The sequence below is a fragment of the Siniperca chuatsi genome, linkage group LG12, assembly GCF_020085105.1.
Source record: "Siniperca chuatsi isolate FFG_IHB_CAS linkage group LG12, ASM2008510v1, whole genome shotgun sequence".
In the NCBI taxonomy this organism is placed as follows: domain Eukaryota; kingdom Metazoa; phylum Chordata; class Actinopteri; order Centrarchiformes; family Sinipercidae; genus Siniperca; species Siniperca chuatsi.
In genome coordinates this window covers 2,620,065-2,646,409 of record NC_058053.1, presented here as the reverse complement: position 1 = coordinate 2,646,409, position 26,345 = coordinate 2,620,065, and the positions used below count along the sequence as shown (strand labels likewise).

At 43.3% G+C, this 26,345-nt stretch overlaps 2 protein-coding genes across 4 annotated transcripts in view; both read right to left on the bottom strand.

Annotated features, from left to right (window-relative positions):
• Nucleotides 1-1,861: 1,861 nt before the first annotated feature.
• Nucleotides 1,862-11,056, bottom strand: inhbb (inhibin subunit beta B). Its single transcript, XM_044216609.1, has 2 exons — nt 9,971-11,056; nt 1,862-4,281 (listed from the first exon to the last, which is right to left on the bottom strand). The coding sequence occupies exons 1-2, from the start codon at nt 10,356-10,358 to the stop codon at nt 3,458-3,460; spliced, it is 1,212 nt and encodes a 403-aa protein (XP_044072544.1). The 5' UTR covers nt 10,359-11,056; the 3' UTR covers nt 1,862-3,457.
• A 4,764-nt stretch (nt 11,057-15,820) lies between these two features.
• The window catches only part of si:dkey-3d4.3 (actin-fragmin kinase), a 21,575-nt gene continuing 11,050 nt past the window's right edge, over nt 15,821-26,345 (bottom strand). For 2 of the 3 annotated variants that reach the window (XM_044216603.1, XM_044216606.1), the window contains 4 exons: nt 24,537-24,583; nt 22,665-22,785; nt 19,117-19,306; nt 15,821-16,687 (listed from right to left, as the gene is read on the bottom strand). In XM_044216603.1, coding sequence (XP_044072538.1) covers nt 16,063-16,687; nt 19,117-19,306; nt 22,665-22,785; nt 24,537-24,583 — 983 coding nt within the window. In that variant the 3' untranslated portion in view covers nt 15,821-16,062. The remainder of the gene's footprint in view (nt 16,688-19,116; nt 19,307-22,664; nt 22,786-24,536; nt 24,584-26,345) is intronic. The other variant, XM_044216607.1, reaches the window with a different exon arrangement.

The following is a 26,345-nucleotide window of genomic DNA, read 5'->3' as shown; positions in this document are numbered from 1 at the left end:
CTACACATTCTGTAGAAGCTGAAACAAAGGGTCAGGCTTTAATCACCTGTAATAGGAATTCTGTTGTGTTAGCTCAGTGATTGTGTTAGCAAATGATGGGGATCATAGGTTGGGGAAAAAAATCTTTGATGGGATCAGATATTGATACTAAGAAAAGGAAAAATACATCTCTAAAATTCCATTGGTGGAGGATTTGTGGGTGATCAGAAAAATTATCATCAACACGTGCGGTGCTTTCCTCCAGGCCACAGAGCCAAACACAAGCGAGGTGAAGCAGAGGAATGCTTGGCCCCAGGTGATGAATAGTCATAAATTCATTAGTGAATGTGGACCGGGCTGATTTTGGAGAATGAATGCTATTGCGGTGATAAACCAGTTGACCCTGTCAACTTGGCAGCTGTCATGACCTCAACCTGTGGCGGTACTAGATGAGGGAGGGCAGAGGGACAATATTTGTTTAAGCTGATAACTAGGGGTTGTAGAGGTTGTGTGTGTGTGCATACATATTTTGTGTTTAGTGTCTTGTTTATAGTGCATGAGTGTGAGTGTGTGACTTTGGGAAAGAGCACATGTGAGAGAGCATGATTGTGTTTACAGATCTGCACAAAAGCATGCTAAGCGATGGATCTGTACCTACGCTTAAGTGATTATTGATACAAAGAGTATGGATGCACGAGCAAATACACACACCTAGGATGTGATTTTGCACGAGCGAGTGTGTGGCCCTAAGTGCAGGCATGAACAGCAGCATGCTTAATGGCCTACAGCTCTTGCTCAGCGTCATTAACATTCCAGCTGTGGAGATTTTGGCATGCATAGGGAAGCATGACAAGACAGCTATGCATCTCTCTGCCTGCTCTCAGCACAGACTGTCATTTGTCTGGAGAGGCACAGCCTCCACCAACCTCAGTCGCTTCGGATCATTTCTGACAGATCATTTCTCTTCTTGTCCGCCTGCATGTCAGTCACACGCACCGTAATATTGATTTGTTTTCTCCGTGTTTTTTTTTTTTTAGAGAGACGTTCTGCTCCCGCTCCTGCTGCTGCTGCTGACTCTTCCATTCAGCTACAGGTAAAGAATTATTTACCCTGATCCCTCCCTAACATGCTATTTGCCCCGCAGGCAAACAAATCCCCTTGGCAGATCCTAATAGATACATTTAGAGCAATTATCTGACTGATATTTTACAGGGACACGTGATGTGTTTTGATGGAGCCTTGGCGAAACATTACGTGAAATCTAACCGTTGGTAGGTGTTGGCAGGCAGACAGACATTCAGTCGGGCAAGCCTTGTGCTGTTGCACAAAGTGTTGACACACTGCTCCTGACATTATGGCAACTGTAAACCTACCTTGAGAAACAGAAACATTGAGAGAAGTGTTGCAGGGGGAAACTGCTCTGATGTAACAGACTGTGTGGCTGCCAGATTCCTAACACACACTTGCACAAATACAGATACTAATACACAATTATCTGCATGCACATGAAAACACACATCAACAGATGCAGCGGCCGAAAAACAGGTATGTGAAGGTCTGTGTGCTGGCAGCCACTATGGATGCTATTGAAGCTGTTAATCATAGTTGTAATTACTGTTCAACAGCTCCTGCTTATGAGAGACACTCAGTCCTGACAGACAGCAAGAGAGAGATGTTTTATGTTTCAAACAGTATGGACGAAGACTCAAGTGTGCGTGTGTTTTTGCCAGTTATTTCAGCCCCACCTTTTTGTTTTTAATGAGGTATCAGCCCAAAGCCCCGTCCATCAGAAGAAAGAGACAGATTCAGATATAGGCCCAACCCATTTTTCATCAGGAGAAAAACACACTCTCAACAACATGACACAGAAAAGAATTTAAAGTTACAAAATATTTAAGAAAACATTTTATTTTACATAAACTGTACAGATGACATTTATTTGACTAAATGATTCTTAGGAACTAAAAATAACTTTCTTATTAAATAGAAAACTGAAACAAAAATAGAATTAAAGATGAAAAATGAAGTGTTGCTTATTGTACAAAACAGAGAATGAAAATAGAGCTAAGAAATGAAATCATATATCGTACCCTGATACAGTGGTAGGCCTATTGCAAATGATCAAAAACAGTATTGTACACAGTAACTCAATGGCCTTGCCATCTTAGTACAATAGCTAAAATCTTGGCCTCTTTGGTTCCATTAATTAGGTAAAATACATTTGAAACAAAATTCAATTTACTTCTATAAAAATAACTTTTCAATGGCAGTTTTTGTTTCACTAATCCCGCAACTTTTCAGTGCAAACGTCACAACAATCATTCGCTTTGGAAAGGAGGCGAAAGATTACATTTCAAGTATTGATAAAGAGTTGAGGACTGAAGAGAAAAAGGAGAGAGATAAAGATGGAAAGAGAATTCAGTCTAATAGAGCGTGTTGAGTATGGGTATAGGTTACTATACATTGCATAGCTCATGTGGCACTTATTTAGCGATAGGACAGGACACTCAGTACCCCTTGGAAGGCATTTCTTTATACAAGTGCTATTCAGGGTGTGCATTTCAGTTTCTGCAAGTGCTGCACTGCACTGTGGCGCCCACTGGGCCAAAACTAGAGTCTCTGCGTCCGCAGGCCCACTTCTACTGAGCCTTAGGGGGCAGGAGGAAGCAGTTCTCTCTCTGTCGCTCCCGGTGCACAAGTGAAGTGCACTTATGAGATCTATCTTCACCTGGTTGTCATGGTAGCAGGGCCTGCAGCACTCTTAGGCAGGAAGTTGAGGTTGAGGCCCATAGTCAACGGCAAGAATGACAACAACAACAGCAGAAGCAGCAGCTCTGTGGAGGACTTTCTTTTGCCTTTCTGCGGGTATAATCCCTCAAGGCATTAAGCGCTGCCCGTCTAATTCCACCAGAGAGGACAGTCAGACTGTGTCTGTCGGCATAGTAGGGAAGTGCTGGTGTTCTGAATTGTATAAGCTGCTGAATTGTCAGTGCTTTATAAAAACAAAAGTCTGTCTTGTGCTTAAAGTACTTAAGAGGGTTGGAGGAGCGGGGTCGGGAGCGTGGGGGTGAGGCCAATAGTGTCATTGGCTGATCCTGTCACTTTCCTTAAGCGCTTGTTATCTTCATTCAAGAGGAGATGATGAGCCATTATTTTTTGACTAGAAATGGCAAACTAGAGCAAAGTATCATTTGGTGAAAATCATTCCCTTCTCATCCCGTCGCTGACCAGTTGTTGCCGAATGGTCAAAACTCGGGCAGCAACACGTTACTCTGATAAATACACACACTCGCACAAACACGTGCACATATGCGCACATTGATACAACACTGATACTAGATTGTACCAGTGTGCCGTCGCTTGCACATACAGTAGGTATAGATATATTGTATATGTGTACCGTACAATAACGTCCTGTTTGTACAAAAGGCCTTTCTGACTGTTCCAAGTTCAAAGATAATGAAGGGTCAGTGTGGACTCAAGCACAGCCACACTCCTCCACGATCATGTTCGGCACATCCCGCTTTACGATGTTGTATTCATCGTCAAAGTAGAGCATGGACATAGTACTGAGCTTGGTGGGGATGCAGCAGGAGTTGACCGAGCCCGGGCTCATCCCTCTCATGCGGTACTGGTTAACTACTGCAGTGTGGAAGGATGAAGCCGAGCCCGGCACACCTGCCATGTAGGCCGGGCAGCTGCCCTCACAGTAGTTACCATAATAACCAGCTGGTGCAATGATCCAGTCGTTCCAGCCAATAAGGCGGAAGTCTATGTAAAACTGCTGCCGGCAGCAAAGGCCCCCGCTAGTGCCGTCACACTCCAGCCCCCGCTTGCGTATGCGGTGCTTTCCGTCCACCTGCCGCGCACGCACCACCAGGAAGGGCCGGTGGGATGGGTCACCTGGGTCCACCAGGACCGGAGCCACGCCAGCTGTCTCACAGCTCTCACAGTGGACCTCCAGGTCCTGCCGCCGGCTGCCTTTCCCGAACACAGCCCGCACCGCCTCCGAGAGGGGGAAAGTATGCCAGCCACTGCGTTTCAGATCCACCCGCTTCTCCACCAGGGCCCAGCGGCCTGTTCTCCCTCCGCCACCACCTCCTGGGCCTCCCTCTGCCCCGCTGGCAGCCCCAGCCTCCTGGTAGTGGATCTTGACCGTCACCTTCCTCCGCAGGCCCTTCTCAGGTCCCGCTGGCAGCACACGGAAGTAGAGCCACAGGTTCGCCTGGGACACGTACAGGTTCTGGTTGCCCTCGTTAGAGATGAAGAAGTACAGACCAGACTTGGAGGATGTGTGCTCATCTGTTGGAAACAGTAAACACAGGAATGGATTATTCTCAATTCTGGTTAATGGTTTATTCTGACATTTATACAACATTAACGATTGTCAGTGTTAATGTGGAAAAACATGACACATAGTCATTTGAATAGGTCGCATGTTTCAAAATGTTCTTTTTAAAATAGGGATGAAATTAAGTTTATGTTGAGCTGCAGGGATCATCACTGACTTTGGGAAGAATTCTTAGCACAAGGTCCACTGCTGGGAAATTTCCGGAGCTTTCAGCCACATCTTGTGGGCCCTAATCAGATGATGAAGTTTGCTCAGTTGTCATGGAGATGGTTCAGTTGCCAGAGATCATCCTCGCCTGCCATACGACCAAAATACTTAGGTCATGTGATAAATGAACAGTCTCCATGACAACTGACCATGAGATGTGGCTGATGGCTCTGGAACATTTCTAGTAAGTGTACCTTGTGCTAATTATTTTTTATTATATAATATATTTTATAATATATTTATGTTATTTCAAGAGAAAGGGCTAAAAACTGTTTCCCTTCTTCAACAAACATATAAACACACACACGCACACACACACACACAGACACACACACACACACACACGTGCCCACATAGAAAGCGGAAAGCCTCCCAAAAAAGGAACAGCTCTGTCTTTTAAGGGCTGTTTACCCCCTTTTTTCTCTGTTCACCCTCAATCACTGTGTCAGGTGACCTCTGTGGCAGCTTCTGATAGGCCAGCTGTGACAGGCCAGTTCTGGGATCAGGCCCAGTTGGCCTCAGGTCCAGCTTTGTAAGTGACAGGGCCAAAAAAAGAGATGGAGAGAGGGACAGGGAGGAGAACAGAGAAGAGGAAGACCAAGGAAAGGAGGAAGAATGCAAGTGGAAAAGGTGGGAGGGTGGTAAACACGGCCAAGGCTCCCGGGGGGTTCATTGAGTTCGCTGTTAGTGCCCCCCCCACCCCCCGAACCCCACCCCTTCCCCCCTCCTTCCACTGTGAGCACCCTGAGAGTGACAGCACAAAGCCCCCTGTGAGGCACTGGGAGACAGCCGCGCTGCAGCCCGGCATTGAAACGCGTGGCTTTCCAGCAAAAAGCATGATGAGGCAAAAATAAAAGCCATTTACATGACACTGGCTACTTTCTACAGAAGCACAATGAAGAGATCCCAGGAGTCTAAAGGTGGCAATGGGCTCTCCCTGGCAGTATTTTTTTTTTTTTTTTCTAAGCCTAATGATGTCTTCCAAATTACCCTGAGGTAACTTGAAAGGTTTCTATTTCAGGAGATTTGGTACAATGTGCTCAAGCAGAGCAGCTTCTTTGAAAGCGGCTAAATTACTTTGTTTGCCGACTGATTAGTGTGTGTCAGTGTCAACAGGTGGCCACCAAAGACGGGCCCCCTCTTTAAGGCGCCTCACGCCTCTTCCTCCTGTAAAGCACGGCTTTACATTCACACAGAAACCTGTTCAGACCAGCTCTGCACTCTGTAGCATGTCAGCTGGGAGCTGAAGCACACACACACACACATTTGCATCCATCCATGCACACACACACACACACCCAGGGTAAGCAATATATCAGCCTTCTCAATACCAAAGCCTATGGGTAAAGTATCTGTGTGTACATATTAAAATCCATCTGAAGTGAACGACGTAAAGGAATCAGCTGAACAGCAGCTTTTGCCTGTGACTGCTGTAAAGGCCCCTCAGGGCTACAAGTAACTAACTTCACCTCATTCAGCACTGTGCATTCTTACTTGCCTCAACAGCTCCGAGCTTAGAACAAGGGGGATCACAAAACAAGGAGCACACAGTGACAGTGTGATAAACAGATAGGGAATGAAGCCTAAAAATACAACTGATCACAGTCTGTTCAGACGACTTGGTTAAGACTTTGTTTATAAGGTGATTGGTTCCCATTCAAGAGATCTGCATGACCCTTCAGGACAGGATATCTAAATCATGTGCTGTTCAAACCTTTCCTGTGCAGAGCTGGGGGATAGAACTGATGCAAGATGAACTGTTTTGGCATTTTGTTAATGTCTCTGTAACACCAGTGATGCTATTATAGCTGCTCACCATTTGTAGTAGGACTTCAGCTAACTTTTAATTTCATCATCACTTAATCTGCCATTTATTAATTGCTTGGTCTATTAAATGTCATAAAATAGTGTAAAATGCCCATCACAATTCCTTAAAGGGCAGGGTCATCAAATTGCTTGTTCTGTCTGAACAATACCCAAAATCTTAAGACCCTGAGAAGCTGGAACGAGTAAAGGATTGGCATATTAGCTGGAAAAATGACATTCATCGATTATTAAAATAATTAAGCCCCATTTGACAGCTTGTTATGAACCACACAGTGATGGAAAGGATTAGACAACACAGTGCTAATATTTTGAATAAACTTGTAGAAGCACTGCCACCACCGCACTACATGCAAACAAAAAAGTAACTTATTTAGGATTTAGGATATGAATACTACAACTACATCAACTATTATCTCCATGTGACAAACCAGTCACCTCAAAGTCACTTTAGTAGCTGCTCTGGATTTGGGCATTTGGTCGTATCACACGATTCTCATCAGGAGACAGAGAACACATTAAGAACTTCTCTTAAATTTTAAAGTAGCCAGGAAAACTGTAAACAGTGGCCAAATCTGAACATCGACAATCCCATGGCAGCAGGCAATCTCCACAGGCTGATGAAGATTATGTGAAATCGTGTAAAGCTATTAAATGGATCTTCAGGTGACTGTCCTGTCTAACATTTCCAAGGTCAAAAGTCAACAGTCAACCTAGTCTACAGTTTTAAGTTCAGTGTATTATGAATGGTTGCATAAATGTAAAATTGCAACATTTTACCCAGCTGCTGCCAGGTGTATGATGGGTATGAAGCACTCACTGAGCGGGGCACTAAGCATCACTCAGTCGATATGTTTTAGTCACCGTCAGCGTCACTTCTACAGTATGTGTGTTTCATGCTGCACACGAGTTTGATCATATGGATTCCTTATTATACCAACATGCCACATGACTTCTTTGCATTGAGGTCCTTTTAAGGAACAAATTGTTCTTTTCATCCAGTGTTACAAACAATTTGGAGCTGGCCCTGACACGCCTCACCTGACCCCGTGGTGGTTGCTAGTGAGTATCAGCAGGCAGGACACCTGGGTGGGCTTGTGGGGATAAAGAGCTGCTTCAGCGTGTCCCCACCTGCGCCACCAAGTCAGGGAAGAGGCCATTGAAGCAGGCAGGCAGCTCCAGAGATCATTACTCAAAGCTGCTGTCGACAAGACCACACGCCGTGGAAGGACAAGGGCGTGGCACGGAGCATTCGTGGCTCTAACGTGAGCAGAGGTGTGCGTGCATATAGCAGCCATCTCTCAGGCCTAAGTCTCAGCACTCCAGGAATTCCATATAGGGTGAGGAGGTGAGGGAGGGAGGTGGAGAGGATGGAGAGGTAGGGTTCAGTCTCTGGACTTTTGGCCAGAAGTTAAAGCCGCTGCAGCACTGGCTCTGTTGTTGCTGAAGCTTTACTACAGGGGCATTTTTAATAATGTTACATAAATCATTTATAGGATCACAAGCTATACAGAGGCAGCCAGGCCCGTTGAGGGCTGAAACACACACTTGTGAGTGAATGTGGAAAATGTCTGGACCGGGTCCAGGAGGGCCATGACTGACAGCTCCTCATGAAAGAGTTGTGTCCTGAAGTAAACCTGCCAACCTGATCCTCTGGAGGAACCGGGCCGGAGTTAATGACCTCCCATAATAAAGTCTTAATTCTGTGTCTTGGACAACTCACCGCAAGTTCACTGGGTCCGAATGGCTACAGCGAGCAATCAAGAAGCACCGATCTAAACTTCTCCATTGACCCCTCTCTCTCTTTCGCCCTCCCTCCTTCCCTGCTTGTGTTCCCCGCTCCGCTCCCGTGGATACGGGACACCGAATCCCTCAGCGAGGACCCACGGGACCATGTCAGGGGAGACGGGAGATTGGCATCGTCCCTCTCACCTGCCCAGGGCCGCTTGGCAGACCTCTTACCTCTGTGCTACCGCAACCGGAGAAAAGAAGCTCCCTGGCTGACAAGCATGCAGTTAACCCTGCTGAGGGGAGGCAGAGGACGCAAGCTGACCTCAATGCTCCGCACATACACAACGCACATAAACACCTATCCACATCCATTTGCTGGCTCGTTGTTGGCTAAACATATGCCAACCTCACCCCCCAACCCGCCTGTGACAACAACAATTCAGGCTCCCTCATGCTTGGGGGACAAGCTCCCCTGGCTTCAGAGCTTTCTGGAGACCTTGCCTCTGAGCCATGCCCCGGCTGGCAGCATCGGATCTGGGGGGCGTGAGCCAGCTGGCCAGGAGGCAGACGGGGTTTAGGGAGCAGGGACTCAAGCCAGCTCCATGCTACAATGCCACACAAAGGCTCAAAGGTGTGAGGAAGAATAGAACTAGGGAAAAAAACAGAAGTAGAAGAAGAAGAAGAAGCAAAGGAGCCCAGCAAACCTTTAGAAAGACAAAAACATTCTTTACAACACTGCAATATGGGCACACAAACACAATATCACCCCCCCACCACTACCACCATCACCAACACCATGCCCCTCAACCCACACTCCCCCAATCCAACCCCGCACGAACTCAAATGTCTCATGCATTATTCTGATTTCTTTTGTTTTCTCTGCTTTTTTCTGCTTAACGTTGACATGTTGGGTTCAGCAGGAACACATAGTGCTCTTATAATAATTGCCTGGCTTTTGTTCCCTTGTCATGAGGGTGCTCAGTTCATTCCCAATGGAAGGCGGGACCTAGCAGCCCATTCAGGCTAATTGTACCGGCAGGGCCAATGGGACAGGACAGGATGGTGTGTGTGTGTACGTGTGTTTAAGACATCCTATTTTGGTGTCTTTAATTGTATGTTTTCTTTTTGTTAAACTAACAGTTTGTGTCAAATACGTGGTTCTCACAGCGCTAACTGACAATTATTGGATTCTGTCAAGCGCAGATGATTTTAGGTGTGTGTAAGCCTGTGTAGCAAAGGGTGTGTGTGTGTTTGTGTGTGTGTGTGAGAGAGAGCGAGAGAGAGAGAGAGAGAGAGAGAGAGAGAGAAAGGGTGTTCTCTTTGGACTTCTGAGAATTAGTTAGATACACATTCTTAGAGGAAGGGATAAATGGCCAATTGAGGGACTTTGTCCGTATTTAAAAGAGGGCTTTATACATTGGAGTATTGAGGGTGAGCACAGCTTTAGTGATGAAATTGGATTCAGAGGTTCTTTTTATCCCCTAGACAACACATGAGGGTAATTTAAGGACTCTTTCTTTAGTTTAATTTCTTTTTGATTTTCAGCTCAAACAGGAGGCTTTAACACCAACCACTGGCTTCAGGCAGGAGTGAATTGTGATGAATAAGATGATGAAAATGATGAGTGTACTGGATCCAATTAGTTTATGGGTTTTTTTTTTTTAAACAACTGTTATGTCCATCTAATCTATTCTATCCCTGCTGCTCAGTCATATCAGCATGATAAGCTTTACAGAATGAAATTTCATCTATGAATGAGACTGATTTTAAGTTATTAACTCACCTGCTTCGCTGGGCTGTCTATTACATAAAGTCAAAAGGTGAAGGGGTTCATCAAGGGGTCGATTTCGATGTGTGCAATAAATGATTGATTATTACCTGATTCGGCGAAGCTGATAATCTCAGAGGTCTCCGCCTGAACTTCGTTGTTAAATGCAGCCTGCCCGTCAAAGCTGGGGATCTCCACCCTGCCGTCCTCTCGCACTTTCCCGGCGTGCAGCCTCCTCAGCGCCGTCACCATCGCAGCCTTCGGGATGGGATGGGTGATGTTGGGTCTGTCTCTCATCTGCAGCCGGTTCAGTATGTGCCTCTTCACCGCCTCCAAGAAGTCTATGTTCACCCGCTCCGACTGATCCGGCGTCCTGAGGCCGCAGGACGCGCACGACTCCTGGGGCGAGCTCTGAGTCTCTGTCCCGGTCACCGAGCTGCAGCGCACGGAGACAACGCACGCAACTAAACAGGACAAAGCCAGACTGTATATGCTCATTTTTCTGAAGTTAAGAATACACTCCAACGCTATGGAAGAGAAGAGTGACTATATTAAATACACACTGGGGTTAAAGCTAATTTTAATTTACAAATTTGCAAGTTCCGGGAGAACATCCACTTTATCTCCAAAAGTGAGACGCCTCAAGATATCCAGAGAAGCCAATGCAATGTTGGTATTCCCAAACATACCAGGGTGCTGCTGAAACTGTGAGGCTAAATGATTCCGATCATTATGCATTCAGCCTGTGATCCAGCAACGCCGCAGCATAAAAGTGCATCTCTGTGCCTGCGAGGCGCACTCAGGAGTTCTGATTGTTGACGCGCTTCTGTCCCACTACGTCCAGCTCGGACGTGTTATCTACCAGCACACACGGGTGCACTGCCTCGTCGATGAGTCTAAATGAAAACCCCTTCGCTGTTCAAAGGCGTTCAGCCCGCTCTTTCCCATTCAAACAACACGCAGAAAGTCCACTTCTACAGCTGCAGTCCCAAAGAGAACACACCGCTCGGTGAGTCCCGCGTCTTTTGTGTATGCGCTTGGGTACCGTGTCCGGTGCGCGCGGCTGTAGATGGCCAGCTCCGTGCGTCCTGCTAGATGCCGCTCACTAAGACCCTTTTCTCCCTATGCAATCACGACAACAGGGGCTCCGCACACCCAAAGTTTTTATACAGGAGTCGAAACCACGTGGGGATTTCCACCAACTGGACGCAAGGGATTATTAGACTAGCTACTAGGCCTATGTCTCCAGCCACGACTCCACTGATGAACAAGGTTGTGTTATGGTATAACACCGGACCCGGAGAGGTTGCATACCCCCCCCACAAAAGAAAAAAAGTTTAACTTAAAAAGTAATACATAATTTGATCATTCAGCTTTAAGATCACGGGTCATGAAAGCACAGGTTTGGTTTGTGCAGTCCGGGCTGTTAAAAGCAGGCTGAGTCACTGTGATTGATGTTAGCTCTGATCTTAAAAATAGTATTACAAACTTATTACAAACTTATAGCCTACTGCCATGAAAAACACGATCTAGACAATTATAAAACCCTTTCAGCCTCTTTAAATCAGCCATGCATTCAGGTAATGAAAACATTTCAAATTATGAACTGAATACTTCAGATTACGTGTAGAAATACAATATTCCAAATCAATATAAATAGAAGATAAAAAAAAAAATTCTGGGTGAACGAATAAATAAAAATAGGAATTTAACAAGTCAGATCATGGCCGGTTATAATGCTGATTAACAAATTAATAGCGCCATCTACCGATATAAACCTCTCATTACACACTGCAGCTGCATAGATACAGCAGTTAGAGATAGATAGATTACTTTATTAATCCCAAAGGGAAATTGTAAATATAATTGTAATTATTTATATACACTATATATATATATATATATATATATATATATATATATATATATATATATATATATATATATATATATATATATATATATATATATATAGTGCAAGTCAAATAGATACTACTATATGTTGTACAGCAAGATGCAGGATTATCCTTGCATATTAAAATGGACAATATGTAGTAGAATTTCTTTAAGACTACTTTTGCATTCCCTCACAATAAATTTTGCGTTCTCTCGCAATACTTTTCTTCTTCATTCCTTCTGAGCCGTATGTCTATTTCCACTCAGCTGCTCCCAGTGCAACGCAACAGTATATCACCTCACTGAACTTTACTTTGAACTGGGCATTAAGTCTGCTGACATAGCACTAGTGCTCAATAGGCAGACATGGTTCTGTAATTAGTGAAAGTAAAATTACAACACGATCAGGAGGTCTCTCCAGAAGAAAGCAGTGAATCTACCTCATAAAACGAATGTGCTGTCTTTGTGTGAGTCAAAAAAAAAAAAAAGAAGCAACAAACAAGAAGGCGACTGAAATGCTGCAAACAGAGTGTGTGGTTCTGTCACAGAGAGAGCAGACAGCAGTGAAGCGCCTGCAGACACACCAGGAGCGCAGACCAACGCAGGTTGGAAAGCACAGGCTCCTCTGTTCTCTGCACAAAACTAATTAAAGTGCTGAAACCGGCCTGTTGCTGTAAGTGTGTCCTACCCATAAGTTTGATAATAATAATCTTATAACCTCTTTGCAATGGACATCATATTAGGTGAGGTAACTTGAGAATCCCCACACTACCTTTCATTCCAAACAGACAAACGGCTCAGGAGGAACGGAAGAAGAAAAGCATTGCGAGGTAACGCAAAAGTAGTCCTCAAAAAATTCTTGCCGTGACCTTTAGGGATGCTCACTATACAGGGGTAGACATATGTGATAAAATACCATTAAGAGGTATCATAAAAGATATAGAGGCCACTGTGATAATTGTAGTAATAGTACTTGAGAATACTTACAAATGTAATTCAGGCACAATTTAAGACAGTTTAAACGGGTTAATCTTTAAGCACAGTGATGAATATTTGTATCTCTTCAGCCTATTAAAACCTTTCAAATTAAAATCACTCTTGGGTTGAACTGCTCAAAACTCATGTCAACACTAGTGCCATAACCTGTGATGAGGGCTATAGGGTGAAAAAGGTTGGGGATCACTGCTATAGACCAAACAGTAACAAACAACCAAGGTCAGTACAGCTCACTACTGAGTAACTGAGATACATTACTGACATATTTATGAAGCTTGTATTCTACAAAGAATAGGTTTAGATTTAGATTAGGTTTAAATTACCTAATGGCATCAGATAGAAAATAAAAGTCAAATAAAAAACATGAGCTAGTGGGGCTAGAGTTCATTTACAAATGACTAAGATGTGTATAACTTATTGTTATTTTCCCACTGGTATTTTAATCACACACTGCACATATTTAAGGGGACCTTATCCTCTTAACAAGCAGCAGTCCAGAAAACTTTGTGCTGTGCAGCCAAACATTGTATAAACTAACATTACAACTTTATTTTAAATTCTAGCAGAGATCCCAAAGTTTCCAACGATCCCAAATATGTCCGGCTGAATTTTGGGGGAATGTGTCTAACATGATGCACAAGACATCTAGAATATTTCCATTTGGTGAAACGGTGTAGCCATAAAGAAGTCTTTGTCACATCCCGCCTTGCCTCTTTTCCTGTTTTACTTTGGTATTAATCTTTCCTCTTGTTTCAGAGCACTTCACTTCCTGCCCGTCGTGTGTTTTCCCACCAGCCCGATCACTGATTACCTAATTAGTTGCACCTGTTCCCAGTGTCTTCACTCACCTGTGTATTTAGTTGGTAGCTTTCAGTCACTCTGTGTTAGTTCGTTGTAGTACTCAGATATCTCGTGTTCCTAGTCTTCCCGGTAACCTGAACCCTACCTGTATGTTTGACCCTGTCTTTGCATCACCTTACTGGACTTGTTTGTGTCTCTGGACTGCCTGCCTGTGTACTGAACCTGCAAACTGGAAAGTAAAGACTACTCTTACCTTACCTGCTGAGCCCACCACACCTGCCTCACCAGTTGTTACAGTCTTGGGTTTGAATATTTCACTGTGTAAATGTTATGGAAATGTAACTTCTGCTGTGTGCCTGACTGCTGACCAGGTGAGAGGACAGCTGATGAAACTCCACTCAAACAAGGCTGCAGGCCCCAATGGCGTTAGCCCCGGGGTGCTAAAAGCCTGTGCCCCCCCAGCTATGTGGAGTCCTTCAACATGTCTTCAACCTGAACCTGAGTCTTCAAAGGGTCCCTGTTCTGTGGAAGACATCTTGCCTCGTTCCTGTGCCGAAGACGCCACGCCCCAGTGACTCCAAGGACTACAGACCGGTGGCACTGACCTCCCACATAATGAAGACCCTTGAGAGACTAGTGCTGGAACAGCTGCGGCCCATGGTCAGACCCCTCCTGGACCCCCTTCAGTTCGCCTACCAGCCCAGGCTGGGAGTTGAGGACGCCATCATCTTCCTGCTGAACCACATCCACACCCACCTGGACAAGCCGGCAAGCACGGATGGGATCATGTTTGACTTCTCCAGTGCTTTCAACACCATCCGGCCAGCCCTGCTGGGGGAGAAGCTGGCAGCAATGCAGGTCGGTGTCCCCCCTCGTGTACTGGATTGTTGACTACCTGACTGGCAGACCACAGCATGTGTCTGCAGCACTGTGTCTCAGACAGCGTGGTCAGCAACACTGGGGCCTCTCAGGGGACTGTCCTCTCTCCCTTCCTCTTCACCATCTACACCACGGACCTCAGCCACCACACAGAGTCCTGCCACCTTCAGAAGCTTTCTGATGACTCTGCTGTGGTGGGATGTATCAGCGGTGGTGATGAGACTGAGTACAGGGCTGCGGTGGGGAACTTTGTCTCATGGTGTGAGCAGAACCATCTGCAGCTCAATGCGACTAAATCTAAGGAGCTGATTGTGGATCTACAAAGGGCCAAGACACCAGCGACCCCGGTTTCCATCCAGGGGGGTCAGTGTGGACATGGTAGAGGACTACAAGTACCTGGGAGTACACATGGACAATAAACTGGACTGGGCTAACGACACGCAAGCTGTTTACAGGAAGGGCCAGAGGCGCCTCTGTTTTCTGAGGAGGCTGAGGTCCTTCAACATCTGCCGGACAATGCTGAAGATGTTTTATGAGTCTGTGGTGGTCAGTGCTATCCTGTATGCTGTTGCATGCTGGGGCAGCAGGTTGAGGGTAGCGGACGCCAACAGACTCAACAAACTGATTCGTAAGGCCGGTGACATTGTGGGGGTGGAGCTGGACTCTCTGGCGGTGGTGTCAGAGAGGAGGATGCTGGCCAAACTACACGCCATCTTGGACAGCGTCTCCCACCCGCTCCATGACGTGCTGGTCAAACAAAGGAGCACCTTCAGCGGAAGACTCATCCCCCCACAATGCACCACAGAGCGCCACAGGAAGTCATTCCTGCCTGTGGCCATCAAACTCTTTAACTCCTCCCTCTAAGGGTCAGTAATTATTCCAGTTCAGAGAATTCAGATTTCTATTCAGAGGCACATCTGAAAACACGAGCTATTGTATAAGTTGACCAGTTGCTAGTGGTGGGCTAGCACTTTTCACTTGGCCTTCCACAAGCCCATGTGCTACTGTGCCTCATACCCCCCCCCCAACACACACACAGTAGGCCAATAACTAAGCCTTATTAATGCAGTTATAGGTTAGGCAGAATGTTAAGCTCTGGCGCCATCGTGTGTAATGTAGGTTATATTGTAGGCATTATTATCAGCTTCGTGTTGTCAGTTTGTAATAAATGAAAGCATTTCTGAAATATGTCACAGACCTTTGGTACAAATTAAGACCCAACCGTCACAGCAGTACAGTTAATATACGGGGCTATATTGTAGGAGGTCTAGGGCTTGAAATGGTGATCCTGATTTTTACGTTTTTATGTTTGTGTGTGCTGCATCTTTTTCACAGTTACACTACTATTTAGATAATTGTTAATGACTGTAATGATTTTATAGCTTTTCTTAATGCCATTTTCTGATCATTTATTTGACTTACTGCAAAATGGAAATGTGTGATAATTTATAACACCAAAACTCACAACAAAAGTAACAGTATTATAAAAATATTTCAAGATATTTTCTTGTCAGTAAACCCTTTAAACATATACGATTTAACAAAGCTGAAGTGATAATGTAACACTGATTTAGTTTTTTACATACTTCTCATATTGAGACAATGTCGGTAAAGTTTGTTCTTCAGGCACTTATGAGTCAGTCAGAGTCATCTGCCATACGGAGATGGGACTGTGTCTGGTGCAAGGTCTTCCCCCCAGCACCAGCAGCTGATCAGGCAGATGCTGGGCTATATCTCCATCCTCCTCGTCTGTGCAGCTGCACTGTTTCCTGAAAGCCTTGTTTTCAAAGGTCATACAGCTTCCAATCCGCTGTGCATCTTTCCCCATCAAGCCCTCTACGCTGTTGTCCAATTCTGATGACTGTGTGAGTGTTTTGCTACCGTAGCACCTGTCTGGGCTGAACGTCTCCAGCTCTATAGCTCCCTCTGATCCCAGAAAAGGGAGTGGGGCAGGCAAGCACTTGTTCTTAACGGGCCTTAGTTTCCCATCCAGCAGCACGGGTTGGAGTCCTGAGCTGGAGCGGGGGCTGCTGGTGTTGGACTTGTAGCTGGGACCCAGCCCAGTACAGCAGTGGTGAATCTTGTCTGGGGGGTTCGAGCCTGGGAGTGTGGCAACCTGGCCCCAGGTCTGAGTGGTGACGTTGTACCTCCACAGGCAGTTCTTTGGAGAGTTCTGGCTCTCACCTCCTCCGAAAAGAAGCATGCTGTCCTTGTAGGCCACAGCTGAGTGGCCCATCAGTCTGGAGGGGCCGGACCTGAGGAAAGCAACCAGAGGTGGTGTTAGCAGGAAGGAACACACAAAACAATGTCTTCTGTGTGCATTGGCCTTTTGTCTTTTTATGTATGTAACCTCTAGCTGTGACAGTGATGGGGTGGAAATCCTCAAATCATACTCAACATGTACAACAAATACTATAGTTGAAGAGTGAACTGAAAAAGCAGGCTAATTATGCACGCATTAGTCATGTACAAATGATGATGGTTATTCATATGTACAGTACGTCCTCACCTGGAAAGGTTATCATTTCCTGAAACTGTTTTAAATAAACCAAACAGTACTCAACTACCACACAATGTAAAGCCATTAATTAACCTGACATTCTTTCAAATTAAACCCACACATATTTTGATCCTGATCAGAGACATTTAAAGGGTAATTCCAGTTTACTACAACATTGGTCGCATTTTCATAGGTTTGGCCATCATTCCGATCTGTAATAATTACATTGTACTCACCAAGTTAATTGCAAAATTGAGAAATCAAAATGCTGCATCAACATCACTTCTAAGAAGTTAGATGGCGCAAGAAACACCAGCAGCCGATTGTACAGGTTGCCAAATTATAGCCAAACTTATTTAGAAGAGAAAACTAAGGTGATGTAGGGATGGGTACGCGTAAAATATTCCTAATTGGAAACACAGCTGATCAATCTTTTTTCCCCAGTTCTCCTTTAGTATCTATGGATTGTGAGCATGAGGGCGTGTATGGAAAACATGTTGTACCACACAGTGGAATGAATCATCTCTCAAACAGCCAAGAATTACCACAGTCATAGATGAGTTCAAATAGACAGTCTAAAAAACATGACAGGAGAGCGTGAGTATGTGACTGATAGACAAGCTCCACAAATTTGGGATTTACGTTATGCTTTAATGGAAGTATTTCAGGTTTTACTTTTATGTCTAATATTCGGGCCAGTACAGTAGTTTTCTTCTGTTTTCTGTGCGATTACTCAGTCCGGAATGGAGTTTATCAATCAACATCCTTACTGAACAGTAATTATTACCCAAACTGTCAGGAATTACTTTGTTGAGTACACTGAAATCATTTCTATTGGTTATGATAAATTGGTTACTCTAGGCCAGTGATTCTCAAACTTTCACTTTCATGACTTTCATGTCAAGGACCCCTAAACTGACACAAATTAGACCACAGACCCCCATTTGATAAGATTTTGTCCCAGGGTTCCCCATCTGATAAGATTTTTGCTTTTAGATGTTTTATTACAGAAAGTGTATGAAACCCATGACCAAAATAGTCATACATTCTGTCATTGTGTTATATGTATAAAATAATTTATCAGTGATGTTGATAGGTTTTCAATGTTGTGATTCCCTTGGACCCACAGGTGGTCATTTGAGTGGGTCCCCAATAAAATTTGTGTTAAACTCGTGTTTATTTTATCGATACTATTATTGGTTCTTTTTCATTACTAATAATTGTTTTTTAAAAAATATATTCTTTAAAAAAAGAATACATTCAGAACAGGATTAGAACTGAATATTTTAAATAACTAAATGTTGTTTCTAGAGCAGCAACAGTAAAGTTCACAACAGCATCTCACTGGAAATCTAAATGACATCAAAATACGGAGCGAAGTTTAGAAAGAATGAAGCACACAGACATCGGTCAGTATCAGTCCTTCCTCCTGTCTCTGTCCTCCTCCCTCTGCTGCTGCTGCGATTCACTGCCTGCAGGTAAGTTACTGTTATTGTTTTCCACAGCAGCAAGAATCTGCTTAGATACAATTTTTTCGAGAACTTTGGAAATAAAAGGCAGTTTGGAGATTGGGCGATAGTTATTCAGGAGGGTAAGATCAAGCCCAGGTTTTTTTAGGACTGGCTGGACACAAGCAGTTTTAAAGTAATCTGGGACGCAGCCAGCGAGGTGTTAAAAATAATTAGCAAGTGGGGCACAATACAATCCATAACTTCCAATAAAAACCTAGTTGGGATTTTGTCCAGAGGGCTGGAGGACACTCTCATAAGAGACATGATGTCTGCGAGTTCAGGCAGAGTAACAGCAGAAAAATTGCTCAAAGAATTCCTGAGCGGGTGATCCACATCTAAAAAGGCAGGATTGGGGGTGATAACGTGTGTGTGGGTGTGTTTTGATGCATTCACACCCTACCAATGTGTGTTGCAGTTAAAACTGCACCTTAGTTCTCTGTATCACAGATTGGAAATACATATTCCCATATTGAGTACTTTTCAAAACTCCTAACTTCTTGTGAAAAAAATTACTTTGACTTTGTCTTGTGATAGAGAAGAGTGGGGTGTTCCCACTATATTCAACACAGTAGAAGTTCTCGAGGAACAGTTATATAGCCATAAATACTGTATTTAGCTGTGGACCCAAAGCAACATTCTAAAGGACAAACTGACAGATGAAATCACTACTCACTTGTTTTTGAGGGAACTCCACATATGGCTGGTGGAATTCCACCTCCAGAAGTCTCTCTGCTCCCGCAAGCCTTTCAAGCCCCCAAACAGGTACATGCAGCTCTGGTAGGCCATGGCTGAGTGACTGTGTCTGGGACCTGGGCCTAATGAGCCCAGCTGGGAGCCATTCAGCAGGGACCAAGACATGGTATCTGACATCCATATAAACACACACACAAGGATCTACAATTAATGCACATACCGGAGCTGTGGGGTGTTCTCCGCAGAAATGCATGTCTTTGACAATTCAAAAAGGTACTTCCGTTTGATGTTGCACAATCCCCAGTCATTATTTGTACAATACAGAATACCGTGTAAATTTGCCTATCTACGGCATTGGAAAAAAAATGAAACTGGATGGAGAATCTCACCTACGCGTGCCGTGCGCACCTCCTTTCCTGCTTGACTGCCTGTCAGACTTGTCACACACATCCAGCAGAGCGGAGAATATGTCAGAGAGAAGCAAGGCTGATTTCACCAATCTCCATCCCCCAAAAAATAAAATAAAATCGGCAGCATGGAATTACTTTGGATATCCAAAAATGAACGGGGGTCGTCATTGATGACAGATATCCAGTTTGCATAAAATGTGGACGCAAAGTGGCTGCCAAAGGAGGAAACACATGAAACATGTTTGCCCATATTCAAGATCATCATCCCTCCGTGCAGATCAAGGTTTGTGTCTCATTTATAACTAGGCTAAACCCTAACGAAAAAAATTTCCCACATCCAGGCTCCTAGCTACATCTGCGTTGAAAGGCTTTCTGGCAAAAAGCTCTGAAGGAAAACTTGTCTCATTAACGTTGTCTGTCTGTTCGGTAACCCCTGACACAAACACAAACTTCCTGACACAAGTGTGTGTGAGTTAAATGTACAGACAGGAGCAGTCTGGCTGCGCTGTCGTGCACCTACAGTATATGTTAATTGTTAATAATCATAGGACATTATTTTAAAAGCTCACAGCTGATGCTATTTTCATTTAGTAGTTAATTTAACATGCTATAGTGCTAACATGTAAACTAACATGCTCTAGTTATATAACATGTTTTAGTTACATGCTATTTTTTATTATCATGTTTATAATTCTGTTTATTATTATAATTCTGTTAATTCTTTAGGGTCAAGCTAGCTCTGCAAAGACACTTCCCGATCCAGCTCAAGCAACCGTCACACAGTCATTTGCAAAGGGAATGAAGTTAGATCCCAAATCCAAACAAGCCAAAGAATTGAATCATGCTCTCGTGTATTTTACTGCCAAGGACATGATGCCCTTAAGAGTAGTGGAAAAACCTGGCTTTCTCCACCTGATGAAGAAGGCAGTCTAAGTGTACAACTTGCCATCAAGAACATACTTTTCCACCAATGAAATCCCTCACATGTACAAAGAGGTGGGAGCCAGTGTTGAAGAACAGCTGAAGGAAGCTGTGTGCTATTCAGCCACCACAGACCTGTGGACCAGCAGGTGTGGAGGAGGGAAACCATTTCCTCAGACTGGCAGCTTACGTACCATTGTCTGGAGACTCATTTTTTCCTGAAGACCACACCTCAGAAATGTTTGAGAACATGCTCCAGGATTGGAAAATTCCAAAGGAAAATCTGTGTTGAACCACAGACAACGCAACAAATATGACGAAGGCCTTTTTAGAGTTCCCTTGTGTTTGGCTCAATTGTTTTGGCGACAATTTAAATTTGGCCATTAACAAAGTTTTGAAGACCCAAAGGGTGGAATCTGTTGTCAGAGCATGCAGGCACTTGATTCAGGGATTTTCTCGGAGTTGGAAGAAGACAGACCTGGAACTCCCTGAGCATGCCATCCATGATGTGATAACAAGGTGGGGATCAACTTTTAAGATGATCTCTGGGTTCCTGGAGTGGCAACAGGCTGTCTGCGCAGTACTGGCTAGCGACAGGAGTACATGGCATCTCATGCAAAAAGACAATGACATTGCCACTCTTGAGAATGTCAACCAGCTCCTGCAACCACTCTATGACCTCACTGATGCCCTAGCCTCGGAGAAACAGTTCACACTGTCCTCACTCACACCAGTACTGGACTACATCGGCAATGAAATCCTCACTGAGCAAGCTGACAACATACTCACCAGACAGATGAAGCAAGTAATGAGGGGAGACTTGCTAGAAGTGAGATACACAGAGCAGGTGAAACAAATGCTGGACATTTCGATTTTAGGGAAGATTTTGTAAAAACCTGGATGACACAGTTGAGGCATGTGTGGAAGAAGCCATGAATTTTGCAACAGCAGTACCTCCATGCAGAGAACAGCCTCAAGCAGAAAGAGAAGAAAATGTGGCAGGAGAGGGAAGCAGCAGCAGCAGCACCACCACTAAGAGGGAAGAGAAAAGTCTGTTTGGGTTGCTACAGTGAATCACTTCATCCAGGCAGAACAAGGCAACCTCAGGAAATGAAAGCTTCCATGAAAAGATGCAGTCTGAGGTGAAGATGTAAATATCTCTTCCTACCATCAGTGCACTGACGCTGACCCTCTGGTTTGGTGGAAAATGCATGCTGAAGAAATGCCTCTCCTGGCAAATGTGGCCAGCAAGTATCTCTGTATCCCTGCCACAAGTGTGCCTTCAGAGAGGATGTTTAATACAAGCGGACACATTCTGTCACCTCAGCAGTCAAGACTGAGCCCTGAAAATCTCAACATGCTTACATTTCTTCATCATAACCTGGCCTGAAAAACAATCAAGAAATGCATGCTGCTATGATAATCTGCTCTCAGGAAAATAGTAACAAAAAGGTCCTGCACTTGACCATTTATGGTGTTCAAAAGGAAGTACAGTTTGATGTATTTATTTCTAAAGAGAGATTACATGTTTTAAAGGTCCTGCACCTTTTTTCCTCCTAATTTATTTTGTTCAAATGGGAGATGTACAGGTTTCTTATTTTTTCCCCCAAAGATTTTCAAAAGGGATACTTTTTTCCATTGAAAAAAAAAAGTTTTGTCAGGACATAATATTTTGTAATTATAATAAAATTATAATAAAACATTTGGTTCAACCAAAAAAATACCCCTTATTTTCATTTCTTGAAGGATCATTGTAAATGCTAATAATAATAATAATAATAATAATAATAATACTTGTCTAATACCGTATACCGTGAAATGATGATATTTTCTGAGATAAAATTTCATACCATTGCAACCCTAGTAGTATGTCTGTCTCGTCATCAGTAGAAGTGGTTTGATACCTGACATATTCTCAGAAACCAGAAGAAGCAGTACTTAGTTGAAACATCAACAAATGTAAAAATTGAGAGAGGCTACAAGTGCTTTAGGGTGGATTGGCTGCTTTTGCCCCCTCAATTTATCTGCCAACTCAAGGTAACTTTAAGCTGCACAAATGGCTGATAACATGAATAATACAACATATATACAAATAAGGACAATATACTGGATGCACCCATGAGTAGCTACAGCATAACCAGAATGAACACACTTGTACACGTTTTTATATGGGGAAAAAAAGGAATTTTAAACTAACCAAAATCCAAACTCCAAAAGTCCTGTGAGGATCCTTTCATGTCTACGAAACCTCCATACACCAGCATGGCAGAGCCAACCACCACGGCACTGTGTCCTTTTCTGTTGGTTGGCATTTGGGTCTACAAACACAGACACACACAAACATCTATAAGAGTTGGCAGGCTATTTACAGTTCTAACAAACCCTAGGACTCTATTATCACTAGCAACTTAAAACTACCCTCACCTTTGTTTTTCATATTTTATTCAGTCTGTTAATGTTTCTATCCCAGCAAACATTGAGATGTTGAATGACCATTGTCTAATCAAGATGTCCCGTTATGGTTAAAAAATATTTCTAAAATGGCAGTTGTGCTGCCATCCGGTTCGTTGCCTGACCGTCAGCTTAACATCCTTCCTGCATATTCTAGCAATGTTGAAATATGTCCTTAAACAAATACTAACTCGAACTCCATTCTCCTGGGTGAGAGTCCTGTACTTAACCCACTCACCCATGATACACTTCTGATATCAACGACTTTGTCGCTCTCTGAAGGAAAACTTCTCCCATGTGCAATCAAAGAGAGCTTGGATAAAGACTTTCTTCTCTTACAAACACGACAGGCTTCAAACGACGAGACAGGAATATAATTTACATGTAGATAAACATAAATGGCAGAAACGTGTTTTTTTTTTTAAATGGGCGTAGAGTAATATTGTCTTAGTACGTGTAGTGGACATCACAGTGTGGACATCTCATCACAACCATTTCACAACAAAATAAATTGTCAATCAAATGTTGTATTAAAAAAAAACCCAAGACGCATGCATTTGCCTTTTTCAATAATTTGATCAATATTTACTGGTTTGAAAGAGAGGGTTTAACTCCGTTATTGGACGTGGAAACAATGTCACCATCTGGCCATCCGCCTCATAACCATGGCGTTCGACTGGGACCATTTTTGGCCAGGGAATCGTCACCGTCGGGCCAATGTTTGCTGGGTATACTGTATTTCTCTTGTTTAGGTTCCATGGAGCCTAAAGAATTCCAGATCTGATTTCAGCCTTGATTCGGGGGCTGTCAGGTTGCACAGGGTACACCTGAACAAAACCTCCTGTGTCCAAGACAACTGGGAGCTCAGAAGTCTCTGACTTGCATGTTGAAAGAAATCCACTGCAATTGCCTCCAAACTTGCAATTCCTATTCAGAAACTCTGGATTTTCTCAGAGCTCAAGTTTCTTTGTGTCTGACAATATGACATTCAATGCCTGCTTATAAATGTAGCATCTACCACTTAAGATAAACCTGTGGAAATCTCTTTTAATCCAATACATTTGCCCTCCAATTTGATTATATCTTTGTAAATATGTGATATATTAGTGATTTCTAAATCATTCATTTCGCGTTTAAAGTTCTTTGTCATGCAAAATATGACTTTTGTGAAGATAAACATTAAAGCACTAATCAATGAAATGAATGTTTCCCGATTTTTGTTCAGAACTGTGATATCTTTCTTTCTGATACGTTTTAGCCTTGCTAGCTATCACTGCTGATGTTAACAAGGCAGCTGTTCGGCTAACATAAAACAGGGTAATTTCCAGGAAAGACCTACTGTACCTGATAGCAGGCGTCTTGTTTTCATTCACCAACTAACTTCAGTACAGTACATCCACTAATGTGTTGTTAAGTCTTATGACTTCAAGTCTAAAATATGTAACTATTTACATGAAAATGTTGTGTATTATCAATTCAAAACAGGATCTAATCCTTTACAATTGCTGTCCGTAAGAATACTAACAAATAAACTTTGGCAAAAGCAAGAGGAGACCAGAGCGGTTTCATTTTATCTGTTAGTGCTTCAAATCATTCTAATATGAAAGGCGCTGTGTACCTGAGGGGAGCTTGTCTTTCCCTGGCAGTGCACCCATTTCTGCTTTGCTGAAACACACACAACAATGAAAAAGGAAAATAAAGGAGAGCTTAGGTAATGAGCTTGGGATAAATTATATATTAAATAATGATGGTAAGTTAATGTCATACAACTGATGGAGATGTATGGACAGGTCGCTTGAACAACCTTGACTCTGAAATAAACCAAAATGGCAGGGAGGTAGTGCAACTCTGTCGGGCCTTAGGCCTGTACACAGTTAACGGTAGGTTTAGAGGGGACTCTTTAGGGAGATTCAAATACTCGTCAGCTCTTGGGTCTAGTAGTGGACTATGCAATCACTGACAGGGACCCCTCCACTATCAGTGCATTCACTGTCAGATAGCAATCCCCCCTTTCAGACCACAACCAAATAAATGTGTTGTTTAAACTCTCAGGTCAAAGTCAGGTCAAATGAGTGACACAAAAACGGAACTCAGTAAGCTGTATAAATAACACTCTACTTACAGATGGGCCCAAGACAGTGGAGACAAATTCATCATGGCCTTGAACTCACCTGATCTGGTGAATTACATACCAGTATATAACCAAAATCAATATGTCCCTACCTTAGATGGTGTAAAAAGGCTATTGATGATATTATATTTCATAAGGCAGATATTAAAGCTAACCTTATAAAGCAAAAACGGAAGTCTATTAAAAATCAAAATGCCAACAAATGGTTTGATCAAGAATGTAAGACCACAGAAAAGACTTGAGAAAAATAGCAAATGAAAAACATCGGCAACCAAACAACGTGGCTTTACGCATTAAGGTACAATGACATTTTAAACAAATATAAATGTACAATTAGGAACAAAAAACAAAATTATACCCACAAGAAACTTGAAGATATTGAAAACGCTTTAATTAAGTAAACATGTACACCAAACAGAAAATGGTAAGATATTCGCATGTTTTATTGACTTCAAGAAAGCTTTCAACTCTATTTGGCATGAAGGGTTCTATTATAGACTTTCACATTGTGGTATATCAGGCAAAATGTATGATCTGGTTAAATCAGTCTATTTGGAAAATAGATGTGCTGTAAAAACTGGAGACAAACTGAATCCTTCACCCAGAGAAGAGGTGTTCGTCAGGCCTGCAACTTTATTTAATGTGTATATAAATGAACTTGCTGTACAGTTGGATCAGTGTGCTGCTCCTGGCCTCTCCCTCCTAGATAGAGAGCTGAAGTCTCTGATTTACGCTGATGACCTTCTTCTACTGTCTCCTACTGAACAAGGACAACAGCAACAGCTGGACATAGTAGAACAGTACTGTCAGAACTGGGCGCTGGCAGGAAACATGAAGGAAACCAATGTCAGGACTTTTCAAAAACACCCCAGGAAAACAAATACCAGTTTACCATAAATATTCATATCACTGAACACAGTATGAGTTATACCTGCCTTGGTATAACCAGAACAGCATCAGGGAGTTTCAACACGGCAGTGAATGCACTGAAAAAAGCTCAAAGAGCTCTAAATGCAATTAAGAGAACATTTTATAATTTCCAAATTCCAATTAAAACTTGACTTAAAATATTTGATAGTGTCATCCAGCCCATTGCGCTGGTAGTGAAGTATGGGGTCCACTCAGTCATCATAGCTACACCCGCTGGGACAAACATCCAACAGAATCCTTACATGCAGAATTCTGCAGATACATTTTACACAGAAAAACACCAACAGATGCATGTAGAGCAGAAGTAGGCAGATACCCGCTGATAATTAACATTCAAAGAGAGCACTCACATGTTTTAATCACCTT

What these genes read in the sequence shown, in the direction of transcription:
- inhbb (XM_044216609.1), bottom strand. Translation starts at nt 10,358, where the DNA reads ATGAGCATATACAGTCTGGCTTTGTCCTGTTTAGTTGCGTGCGTTGTC. An exon ending in TATCAGCTTCGCCGAATCAG is followed by an intron (nt 4,282 to 9,970) that starts GTAATAATCAAT and finishes TGTTTCCAACAG; the next exon opens with ATGAGCACACATCCTCCAAG.